This window comes from Castanea sativa, chromosome 4 (assembly GCF_040712315.1).
Source record: "Castanea sativa cultivar Marrone di Chiusa Pesio chromosome 4, ASM4071231v1".
In the NCBI taxonomy this organism is placed as follows: Eukaryota; Viridiplantae; Streptophyta; class Magnoliopsida; order Fagales; family Fagaceae; genus Castanea; species Castanea sativa.
The window spans coordinates 13,593,584-13,618,923 of record NC_134016.1 but is presented as its reverse complement, the minus strand read 5'-3'; the positions used below and the strand labels follow the sequence as shown (position 1 = coordinate 13,618,923).

Here is a 25,340-nt window from a genome sequence, read left to right as displayed (position 1 = left end):
TTTCTTAAAAAGTTGGATTTTATAGGTATGACATTCACAACAATTTCACAACATATTTTAAGTGATAAATTGTTATTACTATTGATTTGAACCACCACTAAAATTATTATTTTTTCACCAATAATAAACTACCACTTAAAATTTGCTATGAAATTTTTTTTTCTTTTTCTGAGTTTAATCATATAAGTATAACCGTGAATATCTCTATGCCTCTCTCCTCCCAAGGAACAGGAGGTGAGCCAAATGACCAAATTGCCAACAACCATTCTTTATTTACATCTAAATGTTGGTGATGTGGCACATTATGATTGGTTGAACTTACCGCGTAGCAACAGATTTTTGTCTTCAAAATCTGGCCGTTAGAAATACAAGGATTCATCATTTCTTATCTCTATAGTGAATAACTCTGAAAACTTCCCAAGACTCACACTTTCAACTTCAAGGTCTCTTTTCTCTCCCATGGCTTTCTCTGCAACGTTCTCACAAAACTCATTCTCATGCCTCTCTCAACTCCCTCACAACTTAAGAAGAAACCCCCTTCGTTTTCCGTCAATTCGAGCTGTAAAATCCACTGAACCGGAGAAGGAAAAGACTGTGGAAACAAAGAGCGAAGAATCATCTGTTTCTAATGCTCAACCATCAACCACACCTCCTAAGACCCCCAGAAAGCCCGTCTATTCGAGTAAGTTCTGAATTTTCAAGAAAAATATTCTATTTTTTCTTATTCTTTGACCTTTTTTTTTTTTTTAATTTTTTAATTTATGGGCAGTGAAGAAAGGTCAGATTGTGAGGGTGGACAAGGAGAAGTATCTCAGTAGTGTCAATGTAAGTTTAATAAGTGGGTTTTTTTCTATAATGCTAAAGCTGGATTGGTTGAATACAATTTTCCCATGAAGTCAATTTAAGGCTAGTCACAACGGATTTGATATTTGGTATTGTTGGAATATGAATAAACTGAACTCAGCTATATGAATGTGTTATTATATGGAGGATATTTGAATCTTAGCTCGTGTGTAACCCTTTCTTTCCCTTTTGAATTTGACTCATTATATACTTAGCTTTGGCATAAGCTGGAATGTGTTTGATTCAAAATTTCAGTATCTATCTGTTGGGCACCCACCATACTACAAAGGCTTGGACTACATTTATGAAGACCGTGGTGAGGTAGCTTCTTTACACTCTCTAGCAGCACTCATGAAGCAAGGCTGGCCATTTCAATTTTCTGATGACAGCATAATACTCTTTTAGGTCTTGGATATACGTAATTTCGAAACCGGGGAGTATGCACTAGTAAGTGATTCATGTTTGAGATCTTCTATTTGATATAAAACATTCAGATTGATTTGGACATTGAGTCTGCAGCTTAAAAATAATAAATAACATGGCTTTAATTTCTCTGTTATGTCATATGTGAAAGGCTTTCTGAAACTTATGTCAAGTAAGGCATAACCTGTGGTTGGTATGCTTGTATTAATGTTTTTGAACTTGACATTTTTAAAAGTGTCAAATCATATCACAGATTTTACTTTTATATACAAAAGTTGCAACATTGGCATTGACTTTTCAAGTTTCCTATATTATGACTTTCACCATATCAACCAAGATAAATACTCTAAGTGAATTTGTGACTTTGAAAGATTTAAGAATGATGCTTTTGCAGATTGGATGGGTTGGGATCCCAACTGCACCAGCTTGGCTTCCAACAGACATGCTTATCAAGGTACTGCTAACAGTTTGTTTTATTGGATGCTTCATACTGCTGCTCTAAGAGAGCAACAAGCTAAGCATAGCTTGGTGTTTGACGATTAAAGTATTGTGATTTTGTGACTGAACTTAGATCAAGATCAAGCACAGCAAGCCTAATTCAACCTTGGATCATGTTTTATTTAGCTGAGCTCAAGTTATCCTGGCTAGTTCATTAGCCTGACATTGGTTCTATCTAAAAATCTAACACTTCTTTTAGACATTGCAAATTAGCACTTTCTTCACAGTCAAGATTCTTACTCAGCTCCATAAATTCTACTATAACCATGCCAAACTAAATCGAGCTGAGCATATGTTACCAAATGAAAAACTTATTAGCAGTTAGATACTGGCTCATTTAATTGGTGAAGATGCAGATCTTCTGCTCAGTTGTGCCTTGCTTCACTCAACTATTCAAACCTTCTATTAAGAGCTTTTGTGGTTACTTTGGTCACCTGACCCTTGTGTTTGATTGCAGTCAGATAAACTCAATTACGAGAGAATGTGACCCAGGATCCAGAAGCATAATTAACTGCTATTACTGATGGATGCCATTGCTTGCCATCAGAAATTATATCTCAACAAGAGTCCCTTGGTTTCTGATCACCATCAGCAACTTCCGAATCTTTTGTCAAAATTGATGTGATTGATGTTGGGCAAGAATAACATGATCATCAACATAATTTTGTTGAGATTTTGTTCTTATTCTAAAAAGTACATAATATTAAGCATATCAAAACTATGCATGTGAAACTTTTGAAGCCTTGAAGGTGCATTATTTCAAGATATATATATATATATATATATATATATATATATATATATATATATATATGGTTTATTTTAATAAGAACTATAAATAGTACACAAAAATTGATAAACAATACAAGAAAATGACTTAAGTAATACACCATTGAACATTCAAGTGTGGATTTTAATTCCCCCCCCCCCCCCCCTCCCAATTCTTAAAATAATATTATAATAAAAACCAAGCAAAACAGACCGAAGATAATAGGTCCAAAAACTGACTTGAGGTTTGTTATTAAAAAAAAACACACACTAGCATTGTTTACAAAATGATGATGCAATGTTCTGACGATGAAGGAGAGTGATTAATAGAAAAAAATATCATTTTCTGTACTCAATTATAGGATCATTAGCAATGTCCTTCCTAAATTTTAAATTTTAACAACTAGCTTCTTAAATTATGAGATTAGTTGCAATGTTCCCCCACCACTTAAAAGTCTCTTATTTTCATTATATCTAACCGCTATTTCCACAAGCTTATCATGTATTATAGAAATAAAAAGAATACTATAACAAAGAAAAACTTTTGAGAAAGAGACAGACAGAGAGAGAGAAAAACAAGAAGTCAATGAATATCCTGGTCCTTCCCTTCTTTTCTGAACAAAATGGTAAAATTTCATTGTGCATGTGTGAGAGCCATCAAGATGATTGATAGACAAAGCTTAATGATGAATTAAAGGTTTAAGTATAACAACTATGAAGAAACGTCAAAGGTGAGGAGATATTGCAAGAAGGGGTAGGATTCATCCCACCAACCTGATGAACTTGAACCAACCCAACCAACACCCAAGGCTAAGAATAGTCAAGATTATAACAAGGGCATATAAAAGTTCGTCTAATTTAAATTTAACTTGAATGGAACAAACTTTATGTCTTTCATAATTGGATGCCCTGATTGTTTACTATTGCTGATCTAGATCAATGTTACTAAGAATTCCCAAATTCTTTATTAATCACCTTACTAACAGACACTAATGCCTAAGGTTGATAAGCATCACAAGAATGAACAGTGAATCAACTGCATCCATTTATGATCTTCTGCAGCAGTTAGTATGTGTAGAGAAACATAAAGTATCCTTGTCTAAATCTACATAAGGGCTCATTTATCTTTATGCATCAAATATGTATGCACGTATGTATTAATCATTGATAAAGGTTCAAAACTAGGTTTCTAAACATATGCTATCTCCAAAAAATGGTCATGATTCACAACTGACAGATGCAAAATATTGTTTACACAATTTTTCAGATATTACTTTAGCGTAAAACACACTACAACTACATAGGAGCAAGTTACCATCACAGGCAAGCAGCCATAAAAATAGATTTTGATTTGCCAAATGCTCAAATGTACATACAGCTGTATGATATTTGCACTTTTGCAAATTTCAATATGTGAACAAAGCAAAATAAAGTATGCAGGGCTTACAGTAAGGTCATAATTTAGGCACACTGCAGCATGTTTGAGGCCACCTCACACATAATTTAGGATTACAAGTGCTAGCTGGGATTATTTTTTGAAATCTCCCAAAAGTGCAGCCTAGGAAAACATAATCAAGTGGACAACTTTCTAAAAAATTTTCTCTGGTAAACAATGTAGACACTAAGACACTCAAGTGTGAGTCTGCAATCTCTTGGATGCAGGATATTACCAAAATTGCCTTCTAACATGAACATTACAGCTCCTGAAGTTTATACAACCCATGCTAGAAAAGGGATGATCCATCAAATTAAGGACAGAGTAAACTGAACCTTAGCCCCTCTCTCACACACCCCCCCCCCCCCACCCTAAACCCAAATAATAATAATAATAATAATAATAATTGCTTCAATTTCTTCTATATAAAATTGTGATGCCTTGAATTCAGGGTCTTATTATTGCCAATATCAATTTATTATATGAAAATTTTGAACATATTGCATATGGTTGTTTATGATGCTATAATCCTTTCTTTTTTTTCTTTTTTTTTCCTGGACCATCCGATTGGTAAAAGCATCAGGAAATAGCAGCAAGGTTTTGGCTGTCAAAATTTTATTCAAAAAAAGAAAGATTCTGATAGAAATTTTATCAAGTAAAACACCCTGATATATAATCAAGATTAAGCAAAAAGATAAGTGTAAGCACATTCTCCCTAATTTGACACTTTAATCTAGTCTGTATATAGCAATGCTTTAAACACGTTGATTTTGATGCGTTGATGTTCTACACTAGGCTAAAGTAAGATAGGGCATGTCCTTCTTACACATGCCTAAAAGAGTGATGAACACACACACAAACATTTATCAGTGCTTTAAGTCTTGCACGCACAGGATGAACCTTGGCATTGAATTGTAGTATCAATTCAGTTTTTTTTTTTTTTTTCTTCTTCTATATGTTTTGTCCATTTGTTACGGTCGTACTTATAAAAGGCTATATTTTGTATCCTTCAAAGTTGAGGGGTTTTCTCTCCATTCTTTTTTGTTGCATTCCCTGTAATATCTTTGCCTTGTTGGTTTTTGTAAATCAAAGACTGCAGTTTTCCTCTCTTCTTGGTATGACATGATGCGGATACTTTTTGAGTTAGACTAACAGAAAATGAAGAAAAAATCAATAACCTGGTTTGTGCTATGAAAGACTGAGAAAAAAAAAAAAAAGCAGAAGAGAGATTATGCATATGACTTCCTCATATAAAGTATTCTTTATTTTCTTCCACTCGTTTCTGTTCCATAATTTTCTTTTATCCTTTTTCCCCAGTCTTTTATTAAGAAATGATATAATGGAAGGTTAAGCACCAAAACATTTCTTGTTGGGAATTCCCAAATCTGTGATATGATAAATAAGAAAGAAAACAATCATACTACACAAGAAATTATATAGTTAAGTAGTTTGTCTACGTCCATGAAGTTGTAGTAATTTCACTATTTTAAGGAAATTTTATAAAATGTGGGAGTGCAGTTTTTGTCTCAACGCAACAAACCATAATCTGAAGCAAAAGTATCTATATCCCACACAACAGATATACAATGAGCTAAAAAGAGACCCTTTTTTTTTTTTTTGCTTAATATCATGCTCAAATTCTGGCTATTTTATCTTATTAGGTACATTTTATTCAATAAATTCACTAATAGAATGTCACTGCTGAGTGGCGATGAGGACAAACGATTTGTTATGATATGAAACATCAAACAATAAGTATAAAACTTTACAATTTCCAGAAACTCACATGAGCAAACGATTATCCAACAAAACACAGTACAAACCCAATCATTAATATAAAAGAACAGTTAGCAGGGCAGGGGAGAATTCGTAAACGATCTGGGGACTGTCTCAGAGAGAGACTTGGTAAAGTAGAGATGCATGTGACAATCCGAACCACCTACACCTGGACTAAAAGACCCTAAGAGGGTGGGGAGAGGAGAGGAGTGTTCCACAGTCATTTTTTTAAAGACTAAATTACATTTTGGCACTTAATTTTAAGGTTGTTTTCATTTTAGTGTCACTAAATTACTAATAAAAATGGACAACATGACCAAAAGTGGAATCAAACATGAATGCCACACAAGGGCTTAGTTAGTTGATCTAATGAAAAATAAGAGATTGAGAGGCAGAAAGAAAAAAGTGGAAATTAAGGACACTTTTTGTATATGTGTGTAAAAATTATAAATTATTATTTAATAATATGTGTAAAAATATGCATGAATGAAAAAGTGTGTAAAAATACATATAAATAAAAAATTATGTAAAAATATGTGTAATATTATTTAAAAATTAAAAATTATAGTTTGAAAGCACAAGCCAACTACCCTCTAAAGATAAAGGGGAGAGTGAGCAGCAGAAGAAGAGGAAGGGAAACAGAGAAAGATGAGAGAGCTGTTCTGACTTCTTTTCAGCGTGTGGGGCCTGTGGGCTCCACAAATTTTTCCCAAGTTTGAGTTTTTTGGGTGATACTTACACTCGGGCACAAGAACCAAACACAAGCTTTTGTGAGTTATGAGAAAAATAGAGATGGTGATAGGAGAATCGGACTAGAGTTTAGAGCGACGAGAAATGAGTATTGAGAACTGAAATTTGATAAATATCCCAAATGACGACTCTGAACTTTCTTTTTTTCAACAGGAAAAACAAAAGGTTCATATAGAGGGCGGAGTAATTATCTCATAAACTTAATATATATATATTCTTTCTCTAACATAAGAATCTTACAACAGGATATTGGAATCCCTATAAAAATACCACTAGATCAACCGCCAATGATTTCGTATCCGGTCAAAATCATAGCTAATTGATCGGAGTAACACCAATAAACACAGATCCTGGAATAAATAAGGTGGGGTAGGCCCAACCACCACACTACACATATGGACGCACCCCCTTGTATCTGTATGTGCGATTCTCTCCGCATACAGCTCACACAGGGACTTCTAAATCCATCTCGAGCCGCGAGGAGTGGGACTATCAACTATGGGAGTGGCTCAACCAACCAGAAACTCAAAAGATAACGCGAAGGGAAACCCAACTATATTTGATGCATTAGATATCTTTTTATCAAAGATAAGGTAGAGGTTACGAGAATAGCAACCTATTTTATTTTGAATTTTTGATACGTTTCTAGCTTCGATGTGATTTGACACTGCCCAATAGAGTCAAACACTAAGAGTCCGTTTGAATATAGCTAAAAACTGAAAATATTGTAATAAAATAATTTTTAAATGTGTAAATAGTATTGCAGGATTCATTTTTAATAAAAAATTGTTGAAAAGTAGGTGAACAATACGTGCACAGTGCGCGCTGTCCCTTGTTGCAGAAACGAAAAAAAAAAAATGGAAAGCGCTGAACGCAAACACGTTCAACGCTATCCAAACCAAACCTAACCCGTCAAAATTGGCGGTATAGAGCTTTGTGGGTTTTGCTAGATCAACCAAAGTAGAGGGAGAAGACATGGTGAGGCAAAGAAAGAGAAAAAAGTGAGAAGAGGAAGAAGGACAAGGTGAGGTGATGAGAGAGAAAAAAGTGAGAGAGAGAGAGAGAGAGAGAGAGAGAGAGAGAGAGAGAACATAGTTTTTTATTAAAATATAAGAAGGAGAATAAAATATATTATATGGGTTTAACTTTAAGGTACCGTGCACAGTCAAAAATGGCTATGCACTGTAGCTGAGAAGCTAAATTTTTTAGCTATAATTCCACCATTATAAGCCCATTTTTGTGATTGATGGTACTAAAAATAGCAATATAGCTTTTAGCACCACTAATACTAATGCTCCTATAAAGCATACATTCAACACTGGGTGTGTTTGTTTTTGGCATGAACTTTGACCTAGTCGAGCTTTTGAGGAAAGTCTCGTGTAACATACTGTCGTTTTTATATAATTTAATTGTTCTCAAGCATGGTTATGTGAATTCAAGCTTTGACAAAAAGTATATTAATGTGGAATGGGAAGGGAAGAAAACATCTTATCGTTAGCTAAAAATATTACAACTGCTAATGAAATTAGATAATTTATTTTCCAAACATATTATCAATAGAATCAAACACAAATACAAGTTTGAAGGAAATTATTTTGATTCACTCAAACGAAATAAAATACAGATATAAGACTAGGTATAAGAACCATGTAGAATGGTCCTCGATAAACTATAAGCATGTTTATCTAGAACGCCAAACATGTCTTTCCATCCATTGTCAAACTTTATGAGCCTGCAATTAGTTAATAGAAAACAACGTAAATAGGAAAATATCAAAGTAAAGAACTTAATACCAACATTTTGAGGGTTAAAAGTTTGATTTTTTTTACCTTCTAAATATTCAAGAACGTAGTGCTAAATCCGAGCGCCATTAAGATTGTCTCTGACCAAATACAGCTCAGACAAGGCCTTGATGATGTCCCATCGTCCTTGTGGCAACTCCATAGAGCATGACACTCCAATCTTGACCATGGATATTAAACACCCCTCTGTTCTGTCTGTATCTCCACAATTGTTTAAAAATTTTGGGTCCGAAATCTCTATTACACGATTAGGCAATGCCATGCTAGCATAGTTGTGAAGGATAAGGCCTCCCTCAAACACACGATTTGTAGGTCTCTTTCCTATTATCATCTCCAATAATAAGATTCCATAGCTATAGACATCTCCTTTTGTTGACAGATTACATCTTACACCGTACTCTGCCATTCAAAATATTTGATATAGAAAATATGTTCACATTACGACGTGGGATTGCAAAAAGTAATTATGGTTAATGTGGGAAAACATATGTTAATAATTAAAAAGTTTAGTAAATTGTTGTTACCTGGAGGAGTGTACCCAATTGTTCCCCTTATTCCAATTGAGTCGCTTTGTTTCGGATTTGAAAGTTCTAAAAGAAATTTTGCAAGGCCAAAATCTCCAATATGAGCAATCATATCACAATCAAAAAGAATATTACTTGGCTTTAGATCACAATGAACAATTGGCATTGGGCAACGGTGATGTAGGTAATCGAGTGCACAGACAACATCAATGGCAATGCTTATTCTTTGAGCAAGGTTCAAATTTTGTATATCTACTTGCCTGGTATTTGTTTCCAAATCCACATGCAACCAATTTTCTAAACTTCCATTCGGCATGAACTCATAAACAAGAGCCTTAAAATAATTGCCATGAAAATCCACACTTGAGCAGGAAGTAATGATTTTCACAAGATTCCGGTGACGAATATTTTTCACAACTTCACACTTGGAGATGAAGCTCTTAGAAGCTCCTTGACGTTGAATATTTATTACCTTGACTGCAACAATTGATTCATCCTCACCAAGGATACCTTTATAGACCAAGCCAAAACTACCCACACCAATCAAATTTGCTGACGAGAATCCATCAGTTGCTTTAAGGAGCACTTGGTAAGACACTTTCAAAAGTGATTGCCTTAAAGAAAATTTTGAAGAATTATCTTTTCTTTGATTTTTGTGCCGACAAAATAAGAAAAATGACATTATGGTTACTACCAAAATCACACATGCCATTGAGATTGCCACTGTGAGTGCAAGAGGCCACTTTGTTTTCTTCTCTTCTTTTGTTAAGTGTAAGGACACAATTCAAATTCCCAAACTATCACTGGAGGGAGATGGGCTTGAAAGGCCTATCTTTACAATAAATTTGTAGAGGATGGGTTTGTAATCTAGATTTCAAGGATGGTTTAGACAATAAGGGAAAGAACGGGCTTTGGGCCCAATGGGACAAATTAAAGAGTTGCTTGCAAAAGTAAGACTGAGAATTCCTCCTCGGACGAAATCCGAGGATAGTTTATAATAGTATTTCCTTAAGTTTGGATACAAATATTGATTATCGTATACTATTGGCTCTTTTTCTTCCTGAAAAAGCCTCCCCTTTCTTCGTAGGACTTCTCCTTCATTTATACTTCTTTTTCTTCTCTTCATCGTCCTCCACCTCATGGTTGTAATGCTCGTTTTGGATACTTGTCCCATCAATCCTTCCCTAAAGCCCGCTGGGGTCAGGGACCAAGTTCCAAACTTCATGCTCACGTCCCATCCTTCCATCCATGCAGTCAATATATCAATTTACATAGCTTTTAATGTATGGGCGGTGATAGCAGCTTTACCTTAAATATTCCACCGCCCTTTCTATTGTCCTCCACATGTACCGTGTATTTCCGTAGCCGTAGGATTCTTTATAACATATCCCGGGGATACTAAACCTCTCGTCCTATGTCCTCGGATTGTTAATCCGAGGACAAATATACTCCTCGGACACAATTGGTCATTCGTTTATCATATCTTTACTTGACATTTCTTTATAAGATCCCTTCAGATACTCCAAGATCATTTTGATGTCTTCGGTTTAGGGTTTCTAGCCCAAAAGACCTCGTTGGGCCATCCTTGGTAAATTACTGGGCCCAATGCCCCTACATTAAGCATCTAGGAAACTTTAATTCTGATATGCCCCCACATAGCCTACTATTTTCAATGAGTGATATTGCACTAGAATTTGCAAACACTCCTTTTGTTGGAACCACTCCTTCAAAATCATTGAAGGATAAATTTAAATTCTTCAAGGAAAGTTTCTCCAAGAAATTTGGAATTTGACTAGACAAGTTGTTTTGAGAAAGATCCATGACTTGAATACCTCTTAAAGAACTCAAGTATGTTGGAATTGCTCCCTGAAAGAAATTACCCTCCATATAAAGGTACTCAAGGCTTGTACAAGAGCCTAGGCTACTTGGAATTTTACTTGACAAGTCGTTCTCAAATAAGTCCAACTCTACTAAATGGACAAGATTGCCAACCTCTGATGGTAGCAATCCAATGAAAAAGTTTCAAGCTAAATTAAGTGAAATTGACAACGAGGAAATTCCAAAGAGTTGCTTTGGAAGGGTGCCGCTAAGGTTGTTTTGATACAAATTTAACAACAAAAAATTTTGGCAATTTTCTATACTTGATGGGATAGTTCCTTGCAATCTATTATTGTCCAAGTACAGATAATTTATCAATGATAGGTTTCCAAGGGTAATTGGTAACCTTCCTAAGAGTCTGTTGTCACTTAAAACTAATCATTGTAACTTATGAAGATTGCTAATCTCACTTGGGATTGTCCCAATTAATCTGTTACCATCCATCAATAAGTTGGTCAAGTTGACCAAATTACCCATCCTTGGAGGGATCTCTCCAAAAATAAGATTTTGGCTAATTGCAAAAACCCTAAGTAAGGTTGAAAGATTACCCAAAGTGTTAAACAACGTACCTTTGAATTGATTTGCGCTGATATCAAGTATCTGCAAATTGCTACAATTGGCCAGGGATTGAAAGAAATACATTTCATCAGCATCTCCACTTCCTAAATTATTTCTATCAACAATCAACTTCTCCAAACATTGTAAGCCTCCAAAAGTGACTGATACTTTTCCCGTAAAATTGTTTTCTTCGATTAGGAAGAGTTCTAATTCTGAAGCATTAGATAATGAGACCGGAAGAGATCCGGTAAATTGGTTTCGATCAATTTGAAACCACTGGAGACAAGGAAGGGTGAGATGTAAGTCTGAAGGAAGACTTCCACTAATCTCATTTTTGGCCAATGAAAAAACAATAATAGACGAAAGGTTATATAAAGATGGAGGGACCAAACCAGAGAGTTTATTTCCACCCAAACCAAGATATTTTAAGCTTTGTAACTGACCCAAGGCATCTGGAATATGTCCTCCCAAAACATTGTCCACAGCAGATATAAGTTGTAGAGAGCTAAGGTTCCCAATGAAAGGTGGGATTTCTCCCATGAGATTGTTTGTGGCAAAAGAAAGAGACTTTAGCATTGACAAAGAAGCAAGCTACTTTGGGATTGACCCTAAAAGGTTATTTCTAGCTATAGAAATGAAATTGAGGTTGGAACAATGGGAAAGGTTTGCAGGAATTTCCCCATCAAAGGAGTCATTGTACAACATCAATGCTCGCAACCTGTATAGACGGCCAATTTCATCAGGAATTTTGTCTCCAATGGTGTTGTTTGCGAGAACGATTTGTCTAGGAAAGCTAAGGTTGCCTATGTATGGAGACAAAGAACCCACCAAATCTCTGGACCGCAGATCCAATATTGTGACTCTTCCATGCTTGCGGCCGCATGTCACACCTTCCCACTGGCAAAAATGGTTGGTGATGATGCCGAAGAAAACACTAGTAAGCTACGAACACTCTCCAGATCGAAGCAACACCTGCGAAGAGAAAAATAAAAGATCGAACAGAGAGCACCGGTGTGGTGCCGGCCAAAAACCCTCCGACGATCAAGTTAGAGTCTTAAATAACCCTAGAGTGCCAGAGTTGAGATAACTGTACGTACCTTTGGGTCATGAGGGTTTTGGGGTATATATAGTGGTATGGAGCCAAAATAAACGTCTTGGTGAAGAAGTACTTTCCTTTTAAAAGAGTAATTTGTGGATCTTTGCATATTGTATAGAGCCCTTTTCCTTATAGGAATCTTCTTGACTAAGGTCGAACGTATAGCGCAAGAACTTTCCTTATATTCACGTATGTAGAAGTCAAGATAGGCTAAGAATGAAGGTTGAATTACTTCTTCAGCTTTTACCTGCCAAGGTCGTCAGCCCACGTGTGCCTCCTACACTGTCGTCAGCCTATGTACGTCTCCAAAAAGACCGTCAGCTAAGGACCTTCACAATCAAGGTCGTCAGCCTTGACTTCGTCAGCTTGATACTTTAGCCTAACGTCGCCACGTAAAGGGTGTGGCCTCGAACGTCAAAAGAAGGCGTCCTAATGCCAATGGCTAATGGGTTGTACATTCCCGTCAGCCTTCTTAATGTACTGACAGCTTGTAAAAAACGTCACTATCAACTGCCCCCCACTCCATTACCCCATCAGCTATGGGTGACGGGTCATGGAGTTGTCGTTACTGGGGAAATGGTTCTTGCATGGTGATTTGCGCCATCTTCATTAAATGGTGGGACACATGGCGTAGACTGATTGGCTCCGTGTCTGGATGGGTGTGTCGCTTCGTCTTTCGCGCCTCCTCTCTCCTATATATACTTCATTTTTTACCTTTTTTCCACTTTTTACATCCTGTTCATTTCTAGAGAAAGAATACGTCACTGCTGATCTTATCACGCCGTCAACCGTATAGCCGTCAGCTTCTTGAGACCGTCCTCCTACTCGTAAGTTCTCCTCACTTTACCTTTTTACTTTTCTAGTAATGCCCTTTAGTGAAGTCGTCTGCCTAGGATCTTAGAATAAAAAACCCGTCGTTTGTAGGTAGTCAGATGTCTAGGGAGACGTCGAGTGATCAATCGTCGATCTGCGACGGAGTGGGTTACGACGAAGTTTTCCAATCAGGCCGTGAGCCCGCGGAGGGCCTATCCTAGTCGTCAGAAAGAGAATCATCAACTCCTTCTGATAGGGAAGTAGGGAGTTCTAGAGGAAGTGAGGTGAGTGGTGACGGTGGCGAAGAAAGGGTAGATGATGAAGACCAGAGGATTAATGAAAAGGGGAGTATTAGTAACGGGGGTGAGAGTGACGGCGACGAGGAAACCTTAGAGAGTACCTCGGGAACCTCTGGTGATGATCGTCCCTTCATCTTACCCTCAGAGTGGTCCGTCAACAAGTTTCTCCCGACGATGTCGGAGAATGTTTTCAAGAGTTTGCGGTCCCGCTACCAAATACCAGACGACATTCAAATCCGTCTTCCTGAGGAAGGTGAGAGGTGTTACTCAGGATGAACCACGGACGTCGACATGTATGATGCCATGTTCGCGGCCGAGCTAAGGCTACCGCTAACAGCGTTGCATCGTCAGTTAGCTAATTTCCTTGGGATATCCGTCAGCCAGATTGCCCCCAACGCCTAGCGAACCTTTATTGGTGCCGAGATCTTGTGGGGTCGTCTGAGTGGTGGGAACCGTCAGCTGACCTTGGACGAGTTCTTTTGGTGTTATCGCCCTCAGCACATTTCCTCGTCAAAAGGAGTGTATCATTTTGCAGTGAGGAAAAAGGAGTTGAAATTGGTGTCAGACATGCCTGATTCCAATAGGAAGTGGAAGGGCAGATACTTCTTTGTGGAAGGAACAAATTGGGTATGTTGTCAGGAGGAATGGGAGTCAATGCCCAATGGTTTTGATAACACATGGGCACATGTTAGAAATTTAGGTTAATCCCGTCGACCTTCTCGCTTCGTCTACCAATTTGGTATTCTAACTCGTCACATTTCATTGCAACTAACAATCGTCCACGCATTACCGCGAAGCAAGAGGATTTTATTCGTCGAGTGACGGCCATTCCTTTAGATGAGAGAAAGTGTCGGGACTTAATCACATTAGATACTCTTCATTTATATTGTGGTGGTCCCGAACCGACGGAGGAAGCTTGCAAATTAAACGCTTATTCCCGTCGTCGTGAGTATCCTTCAACTTCTTGTCTTTATCCTGACACTGTCTCTTTCTAACCTTTATTTTTTGTAGAAATGGAGTCAGCTAAGCAAAGGGTTTGAGCTGCCGCTACGGCCAAGAAAAAACAGCAAGAGAAGGCTGGGGGCGAGTCAACCCCACTATCTGCCCCAAAGCTCGTCGGGAGGGCTGTGGCCAAGAGGAAACCTGACAGCAGGGAAGACCGTCCCAGGAAGAAGGTTGCCCCAACTCTCGGGGACAAGTCTTCTCGAAGGCCGTCACCTCCTAGGTCCGTCCACGGGGCAAATAAGGGGCCAATGACCTCGTCAGGGCCCATCTCCCAAGGATCTGTATGCCGCCTGCTGACCCATAAAGACTATGTCGTAGAGGTGACGGAGTCCATCTTGAAAGATGAAGAAACGGACCCTTGTACTGAGCAGGCTACTGACGAGATAAGGGCGTCAGGCCTTTTCGACCTTACCAGGGTAAGCCTCGCTCTCTACTTTGGTGCCCGACCAATCTTTATACCCTGACGTTGTTTTATCCCTTTTTTTTTTATAGGCTATGGTTCGCATGAAGGCTCTGTCAGACAGGTGCTCTGCCAAGGAAGGGGTGATTACCCATCTGCACGAGCACGTCAAGTACCTGGCTGACGGTCAAGCGCAATACAAGGATGCGAACCGCATCTTGGGCGCGGAGCTGAAGGATCTTAAGGAGAAATTGACAGAGGAAACCCGCCGATGGGAGCTGGAAGAGGAGGCCAAGTTGACAGCGAAAAAGGAGCTGAGGTCCATCCTAGTCCAGGTGGAGACGGCTAGGAACGATGCTGTGACGGAGTTTAAGGATTCGTCATCCTTCATAGACGCTTGTGCTACCTACTACGGTGATGGGTTCGAGGACTGCTTGAAACAAGTAAAATCCGTCTATCCTGACTTGGATTTGTCAAGGATTTCTATGGATGAGTCATCCCGTCAACCCCTGCAGGCGACGCCGTTAATGAGGAAGCTAACGACAACAGTCAAAGGGACAACAGCGTCGTTCTAGCTCAGCCAGCCGCGGATCAGTCCGTCACTCTGACTCCAGCAAACCCTCACAATGACGATCCAAATGTCGTCAGCCCTTCTATCTCCTGCGCCTAGCCTTTTACTGCCGAAGACGATGGAAGACCCTAAGGCCCCCTTATTTCATGAACTTAAAAAAAATTTCTTTTCTTTTCTTCTTTTTTATTTTTTTTTAAGGAAAAGTGTAGACGAACTGTAGTACTTGACGCCCGTTTTTTTGGGCTTTTGTAAAGACATCGCCTGTGTTAATCTTAATATGTCATTTTATGCTTCAAGTATGTGTGTTTTTTTTATACATACTCTAAGTCAGAATCATATGCTCGTGACGAGCTCGTCAGCTTATGGGTGACGGGGTTTTTCTCAAATTTTCAATTCAAAAATGTTAAGCTGGTGATGGCGTCAGCTTCTTTAAGTTGTTTTTATCATTCCGTCAGTTTCATGGGCGACGTCGTTGGACCAAACTTAGTTGTATGCCTGTCAATTTCTTAATGGCGTCAGCTTTTTAGCTGATTTAGTTCGATGTATCTATTTTGCCATACGCCCATCATTTTTATGAACAATACCGTCGGTTTAGTCAACTTATTTTAAGATGATTGCGGTATATCCGTCACTTTGAATATAACACCGTCACTTAGTTGCATGATGACAAGGTGACGGGTTCAACAAAGAAAACAAATTTTGTTGCGCTTGTACCTCTTATGCACTTAGTAATAAGGCCCTCTACTTAGCAATGAGACCGTCCACCTTGTTGGCTAAGAAATAGGGTCGTCCACCTTGCGGATTTTAGGTGTAGGTTCGTCCACTTTGTGGACTTCACTCATGGGGCCGTCCACTTTGTGGATTTAGCCATGGGGTCGTCCACTTTGTGGACTTAGCCATGGGATCGTCCACTTTGTGGACTTTATTCATGGGGCCGTCCACTTTGTGGATTTAGCCATGGGATTGTCCACTTTGTGGACTTATTAGTGGATTGTCCACTTTGTGGATTTATAAGTAGGTCGTCCACTTTGTGGACTTGGCCATAGGGTCGTCCACTTCGTGGATTTAGTAGTAGGTCGTCCACTTTGTGGACTTATCCATGGGGCCGTCCACTTTGTGGATTTAGCCATAAGGGCGTCCACTCTTATAGACTTAGTGGTAGGTCGTCCACTTTATGGACTTGGCCACAAGGCCGTCCACCTTGTGGACTTAGTATTCCTTTGAAAAACATAACAAGTTCACTAGTCTTTTCTGAATAAACCTCCTCTTATTAGAATGAATGCATAAGTAAAACTTTGTCCGAAAAAGAAAAGATAAACTTTCAGCCCCTGAGGCTTTAATTATATTGTAGACAGGAATAAACTTAGGACAAACAATTGAAGAACATAAACTGGCAATGAGGAGTAGTGTTCTGCTTTGCCATTTTTTACTGGTAGTATCTTCTGAGATGCTCGGCATTCCATGGGCGTCGTAGCTTCTGCCCGTCAAGCGTTTCCAGGTAATATGTGCCCTTTCTTAGCCATGACATAATCTTGTAGGGTCCTTCCCAGTTTGGGCCAAGCTTTCCTTGTGCGGGATCTCTGGCAGCGCCCATTACTTTCCTTAAAACGAGGTCTCCGACCTTGAAGTCTCAGTGCTTAACTTGGGAGTTGTAGCGTTTGGCTACGAGGTCCTGGTACCGTGCGAGTCTCTGTTCAGCCACCGCCCTTACTTCATCAACTAGATCCAGTTGTAGACGTAGCTATTGATCATTTCTTCCCTCGTCGTAATTGTCCACCCTATAGCTCGTGAGTCCTATCTCGGCTGGAATGACCGCTTCACTTCCGTATGTTAGCTGGAAAGGGGTTTCTCCTGTAGGGGTTCGTACTGTCGTTTTGTATGCCCATAATACGCTGGGTAGCACCTCAGGCCATATACCCTTTGCCCCCTCGAGCCGAGTCTTGATGATTCGAAGTAAGGATTGGTTGGTGACTTCAACTTGTCCGTTTGCTTGAGGATGGGCTGGGGAGGAATAATGGTTCTTGATTCCTAACTCTGAACATAAGGCTCAGAAGGAGTCGTTGTCAAATTGCTTACCGTTGTCCGAAATTAAGACTCTTGGAATTCCGTACCTACAAACAATGTTTTTCCATACAAAACCCCTTATATTCTTTTCAGTGATTGTGGCTAAGGCTTCAGCTTCAACCCATTTGATGAAGTAATCAATGCCAACGACAAGGAACTTCAGCTGCCTTGCTACCATTGGGAATGGTCTCATGATGTCCAATCCCCATTGGGCGAACGGCCATGGGGTGGTTATGGGGGTCAATTCTTCCGCCGGTCGCCGAATAATGTTGCTGAACCTTTGACATTTGTCACAAGCTCTCACATAAACCTGGGCGTCATTTTGTATTGTCGGCCAGTAGTATCCAGCCCGAATTAGCTTGTGTACCAATGACCGTGATCTAGAGTGGTTGCCGCATATTCCTTCGTGTACTTCTCTCATAACATAGTCTGCCTCTTTGGGGCCTACACATCTTAAGTATGGTCGAGAGAAGCCCCTTTTGTAGAGGACGTCCTTTATCAAGACAAACCGCGCTGACCGGGCCTTCAACTTCCTGGCAGCCTTCTTTTCATCAGGCAACGTGCCATCTTTTAGGTAGGAGATCAAAGGGGTGGTCCAATTGTTCTCGGAACCAATTTCCTGTATGTTGACAATGTCTATTAATGGTGAGGACTGAGTAAAAGAAAGTACCCCGTCAATGGTGATCATAGACTTTGCAGATGCGGCTTTGGAAAGATGGTCGGCGTGTTCGTTTTCTCCTCTTGGAATTTGGACTATTTTGGCCTGCATCCCATCTATCCTCTTTTTCGCTTGCTCCCAGTACTTCTTCATTTTCTCGCCCTTGCACTCGTACTCGCCGTTTACTTGGCTTGTAACGACCTGGGAGTCGCAGTGAACAACTACGCTTACGGCCTCTACAACTTGGGCAAGGTCTAAACCTGCTATCAGGGGCTTCGTACTCAGCTTCATTATTAGTTGTAGGAAAATTGAGGCGAATCATACATTTGAGTTCGTCGCCTTCCGGGGATTTAAGTACGACCCCAACCCCTCTGGCCTTCTTGTTGGACGACCTGTCCGTGAAAACGATCCATTGGGGATTTCTTTCCTCTTTGCCTTCCATACTGGTGAATTCCGCAATGAAGTCGGCAACCACTTGCCCCTTAATGGCAGTGCGGGGGCGATATTATATGTCAAATTCGCTTAATTCTATTGACCACAATGCCATTCATCCGGCGGCTGCAGGGCTGCCCATTGCTCGTCGCAAAGGTTTGTCAGTTAGGACGACTATTGTATGGGCTTGGAAATATGGCTTGAGTTTGCGGGCCGCCGTGACCAAAGCGAAGGCAAGTTTTTCCATGGGGGGGTATCTCTCCTCTGCACCGTGCAATGCCTTGCTCGCGTAGTACACGGGCCGTTGAATCTTGTCGTCTTCTCTGATTAGGGCCGCACTGACAGCTACTGGGGAAACGGCCAGATAGAGGAATAGTTCTTCTCCTGGCTGTGAGGGGCTTAGTAACGGTGGTGAAGAGAGATAGACCTTCAGATCTTCGAACTCCTGTTGACATTCGGCCGTCCATTCAAAGGATTTTTTCAATGTTCAGAAGAAAGGTAGGCATCTGTCTGCCGCCTTCGACACGAATCTACTAAGCGCGGCGACCTTGCCATTGAGGCTTTGTACTTCCTTCATATTTTTAGGAAGGGCCATCCCCATAATGGCCTGAATCTTGTCCGGGTTGGCCTCGATACCTCTTTGGGATACCATGTACCCTAAGAACTTTCCTGCCATCACTCCAAAGGCACACTTGCTTGGATTGAGCTTCATGTTGTAGGAGCGAAGAGTATCAAATGTTTCCTTGAGATCCTCCAAATGAGCTTCTTCCCTTTGACTTTTGATGAGCATGTCGTTGACATATACTTGGACGTTTCTTCCAATCTGCCGTGTAAACATCTTATTCATGAGCCTCTGATAGGTTACGCCAGCATTTTTCAGGCCAAAAGGCATGACCTTGTAGCAAAAGAGGCCTTGGCTAGTCACGAACGAGGTCTTCTCTTGATCGGCTTCGTCCATCCAGATTTGGTTATACCTAGAAAATGCATCCATGAAGCTCAGCAGCTGATGTTTGGCCGTGGAATCCACCAAGATGTCGACTCGCGGAAGGGGGTAGCTATCCTTGGGGCATGCTTTGTTCAAGTCCGTGAAGTCGACGCACATCCTCCTTTTCCCGTTGTTCTTTTTGACCATCACGACATTTGCTAACCAATTAGGGTAGTACACTTCCCTGATGAATCCCGCCTCTTGTAGTTTTCAGACTTCTTCTGCTACTGCTTGATCTCTTTCTTGGGCGAAGGTTCTTTTCTTCTGTCGAACGGGCGGGAAGGATGGCGACACGTTCAACCTATGCACCATGACTGATGGGTCGATTCCTGGCATGTCTTCGTGGCTCCATGTGAACACGTCCCTGTTTTCTTTCAAGAAGGTCGCAAGTTCTTGACGTACCGTCGGGTTGGCTAGGGTGCCGATTTTGGTCGTTTGCTTCGAGTGGGCTTCGTCGAGAAGCACGTCTTCGAGCCTCTCGGTGGGTTCCGTTGCCACCCGACGTTCCTCTATGTTCATGGCCTGGATGTGATTGTCCATCTCCATCATGGCCACATAACATTTGCGTGCGGATACTTGGTTTCCTCTCAATTCTCCAATTCCATGATTAGTAGGGAACTTTATCATCAAATGGTATGTCGATGTCACGGCTTTCCATGAGTTGAGGGTTGGACGTCCTATGATGGCATTGTAAGCCGACGAACAATCGACTACTAGGAATGTTACGTTCCGAGTGACCTGCTGTAGGTAGTCTCCAATGGTTACTGCCAAAGTAACAGTGCCAAGTGGAAGTATCCTTGCTCCTCCAAAGCCAACGAGCGGGGCGTTAGTCGGAACTAGCCGTTCTCTTCCAATTCCCATCTGCTGGAAAGCGGGATAGTAAAGGATGTCTGCCGAACTACCGTTGTCTACAAGGACTCGGTGTATGTTGTAGTCTCCTACTTGTATGGTGACGACCAGAGCGTCGTCATGGGGATGATGAAGGCGCCGAGCGTCTCCTTCTGAAAATTCAATGGTGGGATTGTCAATCCGCAACCTTTCAAGTGCGGGACTTGCCATCTAGACGTTCTGAACCGTTCTGAGGTATGTCTTTCGGGCTTTCTTGGATGACCCAATGGTCATGGTTCCTCCCACAATCATCCTTATATCTCCGACAGGTTGCCTAGGGCGATCATTATCTGGCCGAGAGGCTTGATTTTGCGGCGGGTCTACCCTCTCCTTGTTGACGAACCTCTGCAGCCTTCCTTGCCTAATAAGAGCCTCTATTTGCTGTTTCAAGTCGTAGCAATCGGCGGTGTCATGGCCATGATCTTGATGAAAATGGCAGTATTTGTCCCTTGGTCTCCTGTTGGAATCTCCCTTCAGCTTGCCAGGAAAGGCCAAAGTTTCCTCATCTTTAATCTACATTAGTACCTGGTCGATGGGCGCGTTTAGGGGAGTGAAGTTCGTGAATCTTCCTGTAGGCGGTTTGGGTCGTCAATCATCCCGCCGTTCTTTTGTTCTAGCCATTTTTCGTCCCCTGTCCGGTTGTGCATCTTCCTGCCTCTCCCTCTTTCTGGGCTTGTCCTCTCGAGCCAGTAACGCGTCTTCCGCGTTCATATACTTTATCGCCCTGTAAAACACATCGGACATAGTTTTTAGGTCATTCTTATACAGAGAAAATAGGAACTTACCCTTCCGTAGCCCGTTGGTGAACGCTGCCACAAGTATCTTGTCATCGGCCTCATCTATCGAGAGGGATTCCTTGTTGAATCGGTCTAAGTATGATCTTAAGGTCTCGTCCTCTCGCTGCTTGATGTTCAACAAACACGCAGTAGATTTCTTATGCCGGTGACTCCCGATAAAGTGCGATACAAACTGTGCGCCTAATTCCTTAAAAGTGCTGATGGAGTTAGGCGTCAGTCGACTGTACCAGTCCCTCGCAGGTCTTTTCAACGTAGTGAGGAAGGCCCTACACATGATTTCGTCCAGCACGCCCTGAAGATGCATTAGGGTCCTGAAAGATTCCAAGTGATCCAAAGGGTCCTTGGATCTGTCATAGTTCTCGATGTGTGGCATGTGAAACTTTGGAGGGAGAGGGTATGAATTCACGAGTGCTGTGAAGGGCGAATCTGTTCTATGGACTAGGTCGTCCAGGTCGCTCGAGATTCGTTCCCTCAGGGCGCTCATCATCGCGTCCATACGTTCCCTCATCTGCTGCATCTCAGCTGCGATATGAGGCGGTAGTGTGTCCGAGGCAGATGACGGGTTGGTCTCCTACCGCTCTGGTCTAGTCGGGGCGTTACTACCCTCAGGCCCTACCGCGTTCCTCCCATCTGGGCTAGCACCTTCCTGGTCCTCCTCTGGTGCACTTTGGTGCGCGTTCCTTTGTCGTAGTTGCTCTTCTAAATCATGATTCTGTTTGGTGAGGCGCTCGACTGCCGCCGCGAGCGTTTGGACTTGCCTCTCTAGCGTCGTGGCATGCAGTTCTTCGCCTTGATTGTTGGCTGTTGCCATTGATCTGGTGAGTACCATGCAACTTTTTGTTTTAGGAATAGAGCAAAGGCTAGATAGTCTTCGCTATGCTCTCGTCATTTCCCACAGACGACACCAACTGATGATGTCGAAGAAAACACCAGTAAGCTACGAACACTCTCCAGATCGAAGCAACACCTGCGAAGAGAAAAATAGAAGATCAAACAGAGAGTACCAGTGTGGTGCCGACCAAAAACCCTCCAACGATCAAGTTAGAGTCTTAAACAACCCTAGAGTGTCAGAGTTGAGATAACTGTGCGTACCTTTGGGTCATGAGGGTTTTGGGGTATATATAGTGGTATGGAGCCGAAATAAACGCCTTGGTGAAAAAGTACTTTCCTTTTAGAAGAGTAATTTGTGAATCTTTGCATATCGTATAGAGCCATTTTCCTTATAGGAATCTTCTTGACTAAGATCGAACGTGTAGTGCAAGAACTTTCCTTATATTCACGTATGTAGTAGTCAAGATAGGCTAAGAATGAAGGTTGGATTACTTCTTCAGCTTTTACCTGCCAAGGTCGTCAGCCCACGTGTGCCTCCTACACTGTCGTCAGCCTATGTACGTCTCCAAAAAGACCGTCAGCTAAGGACCTTCACAATCAAGGTCGTCAGCCTTGACTTCGTCAGCTTGATACTTCAGTCTAACGTCGCCACGTAAGGGGTGTGGCCTCGAACGTCAAAAGAAGGCGTCCTAATGACAATGGCTGACGGGTTGTATATTCCCGTCAGCCTTCTTAATGTACTGACAGCTTGTAAAAAACGTCACTATCAGTTGGAATCATTCCACAAGCTGAAAATGTTTCTAGGGTCAAGTGTTATCTTCCTCTTGAACTCCAACAAAGCTTGATGATCCGTTTCATTCCCACCAACATAACTAGTGGTGCCAGTACTATCACCAAAAACAGCAAGTGTTTTTACATGCTACAGTACCACGAACAATAGAAGGATCGCTTGGAAGTGAATTGAGCAAAGTAAACTCAGACTCATAGCTGCTACTGGAGATTTTCTTCCTTGCCTTTTCATTTCCATTCTGCGAGTTTTGTGTTGTATTTGACTAATTAAGGTGCCTGTAGGAAATGTTGCAGGAACAAGGTTTTCATGATGACAAAATAGGCGTCTATTCTTTTTTTTTTTTTGAAAGGAAATAGGCGTCTATTCTACAATATAATACACCATTTATGTGGATATGGTTGTTGCCTTGCTTTGACAATATATCAAAAACAAACAAAAAAGAAACGACATCAAAGACGCAAAATTAAAAAATTAAATTAAATTAAGCAAGCGATTGCAGAAAACGTGAAGAGAACGTGGTGATGTCAAGAAGAATCTCAATGGTACTAATATAGGTCAAGTTGCTTTATTCTAATATTGCTTAAGTAGGATTATAGTTGAATTAACTTTCCCATGAAGCCAATTCAATGCCTAGTCACAGACTCACACAATTTAAGCACAATAGCCTTGGACTCATTACTGCAAGTGATCATCCTTTTCCTTTCCTTTTCATTTCCAATGCGATAAGTTTGCCTTTGTGCTTGACAAAATTATTGCATTTATTCAGCAGAAATATTGGTGCACCATGGTCTTGATATTAACAAAAAAAAAAAAAAAAAAAAGTATTTACGTCGCTATTTCTTGTCACCACATACCAAAACAAACAAAAAAGATAGTGTTGTTGCCACGCAACTTGCTTAAATAAGATTAAAGATAATGCTGCCCATGTGCCATTGATTGTTGACATTGGAGACCAAACCTAGCCTACTTGAATTTTTGGTATAATTCTAATTGAATTCCTATTTCTTGTGCTAGTGTCCTTTTGGATTTTTCTTTCAATTTTTTTATTAAAGAAGTTTAACAAAATTAACTTTTCTTTAAAAGAGTAAAACTTAAATACATAGTTGCAATACATTATTTCTACAATTCAATTTAAACACTTTGTCTTTTTAAATTTAATTAACATTGAAAAAGATTATATTATTATTATTATTATTATTATTATTATTATTCTTGTTGTTGTTATTATTGAGACGATAGAATTCCAATCTATGGCATTCACTTTAAAATGATTATTATTTATCATAAAATTAGGACATAAATTAGTTTTTGGTATAGGCATTATTCGAATTGACCCTAGATCTTTTATTCGTAAACAAAATGCTACTTAAGTTTTATCCTTTTAAAAGTAAGCTAATTCTATTGTTTTATCACACATTTAGCAAATAAACTACCAAAAACATATCTTGTCTCATATTTAGCAAATAAGTGAAGTGCTCTTCGGCTTGTTTTTTTGTTACTCTATGTGCGCCGCAACAATTAATATTTGTATGATCTTTTTGGCAGTATTGCACCTTTTTATTTGGTGCAAATTTGTTTAGTAGTTCTCTCTTTGGTTTTTACTTTATGTCAATTTGTATTGGCCGTGATTTGGTTTGGGTTATGGAGAAATCTCTTTGAGGGTCTTAGTTCATTAGTATAAAAGAACCAGAGCATTCCACAGTTATTTTTTAAATACTAAAGTACATTTTTGACACTTAAAGTTTGTGGTTATTTTTATTTTTGCCTTTTATGTTTCAAAATTTTCATTTGCTCCATCATCATGTTGCTCATAAATTGTCAGTGTCACCAAATTATTATTGTTGTACTAGCATTTGAGAAAACTCCTTTTGTTGGAACCTCTCCTTCAAAATCATTGAAGGATAAATTCAGGAACCTTAGGCTAAGCTTCTCCAAGAAATTTGGAATTTGACCAGACAAGTTGTTTTGAGAAAGATCTATACCTTTAATACTTCTCAAAGAACTCAAGGATGTTAGAATCTCACCTTGAAAGTAATTTCCCTCCATGTTAAGGTACTTAAGGCCAGTGCAAAAGCCTAGGCTGCTTGGAATTTCACCATACAACTTGTTCTCAGATATGTCCAAATCAACTAAATGGACAAGATTGCCAACCTTTGATGGTAAAGATCCAACAAAAAAGTTTTGAGCTAAACTAAGCGAAATTGACAGCATAAAAAAAGGTTGGTGTCGAAGTAAGAGAAATAATTGAATGAGTAGTTAAAATGTTAAAATATACCTGGTTATGAGAATATGCAACTCTTTATGTCTATCTAGAATATTGAATTGGTATCATTTCTTAGGGAGTTCACCATAGAGTTGATAATAATATAATCTAATCTAATCAAAGCTCAAATCTCGTATGGAAACAATGCTCTTCTAGTACTGGAGTGGAGGTGTAGGTGACTATATATTGAGGG

The 25,340-nt window shown here is 40.1% G+C and overlaps 3 protein-coding genes across 3 annotated transcripts; 1 reads left to right on the top strand and 2 right to left on the bottom strand.

The window, feature by feature from the left end:
• Positions 1 to 399: 399 nt before the first annotated feature.
• On the top strand, positions 400 to 2,531 carry LOC142631865 (NAD(P)H-quinone oxidoreductase subunit O, chloroplastic). Its single transcript, XM_075806189.1, has 6 exons — positions 400 to 682; positions 770 to 825; positions 1,099 to 1,164; positions 1,249 to 1,290; positions 1,661 to 1,720; positions 2,222 to 2,531. The coding sequence occupies exons 1-6, from the start codon at positions 460 to 462 to the stop codon at positions 2,249 to 2,251; spliced, it is 477 nt and encodes a 158-aa protein (XP_075662304.1). The 5' UTR covers positions 400 to 459; the 3' UTR covers positions 2,252 to 2,531.
• Positions 2,532 to 8,347: 5,816 nt separating this feature from the next.
• LOC142632476 (putative LRR receptor-like serine/threonine-protein kinase At3g47570) lies at positions 8,348 to 11,795 on the bottom strand. Its single transcript, XM_075806869.1, has 3 exons — positions 11,267 to 11,795; positions 8,820 to 9,329; positions 8,348 to 8,694 (listed from the first exon to the last, which is right to left on the bottom strand). Exons 1-3 carry the CDS (start codon positions 11,793 to 11,795, stop codon positions 8,348 to 8,350), a joined length of 1,386 nt encoding a protein of 461 aa, XP_075662984.1.
• Positions 11,796 to 19,788: 7,993 nt separating this feature from the next.
• LOC142632475 (uncharacterized) lies at positions 19,789 to 20,637 on the bottom strand. Its single transcript, XM_075806868.1, has one exon. It carries the CDS (start codon positions 20,635 to 20,637, stop codon positions 19,789 to 19,791), a length of 849 nt encoding a protein of 282 aa, XP_075662983.1.
• Positions 20,638 to 25,340: the final 4,703 nt, after the last annotated feature.

Excerpts from the sequence above, each read along its gene's own strand:
- LOC142631865 (XM_075806189.1), top strand. The coding sequence starts at position 460 with ATGGCTTTCTCTGCAACGTTCTCACAAAACTCATTCTCATGCCTCTCT. Across the intron at positions 826-1,098 it reads AGTATCTCAGTAGTGTCAAT|TATCTATCTGTTGGGCACCC; the intron begins GTAAGTTTAATA and ends TCAAAATTTCAG. Across the intron at positions 1,721-2,221 it reads CAACAGACATGCTTATCAAG|TCAGATAAACTCAATTACGA; the intron begins GTACTGCTAACA and ends GTTTGATTGCAG.
- LOC142632475 (XM_075806868.1), bottom strand. The coding sequence starts at position 20,637 with ATGGCAAGTCCCGCACTTGAAAGGTTGCGGATTGACAATCCCACCATT.
- LOC142632476 (XM_075806869.1), bottom strand. The coding sequence starts at position 11,795 with ATGGGAGAAATCCCACCTTTCATTGGGAACCTTAGCTCTCTACAACTT. Across the intron at positions 9,330-11,266 it reads CAGCGCAAATCAATTCAAAG|GTATCCTTGGTGAGGATGAA; the intron begins GTACGTTGTTTA and ends TGGTCTATAAAG. Across the intron at positions 8,695-8,819 it reads AATTGGGTACACTCCTCCAG|AGTACGGTGTAAGATGTAAT; the intron begins GTAACAACAATT and ends TTTGAATGGCAG.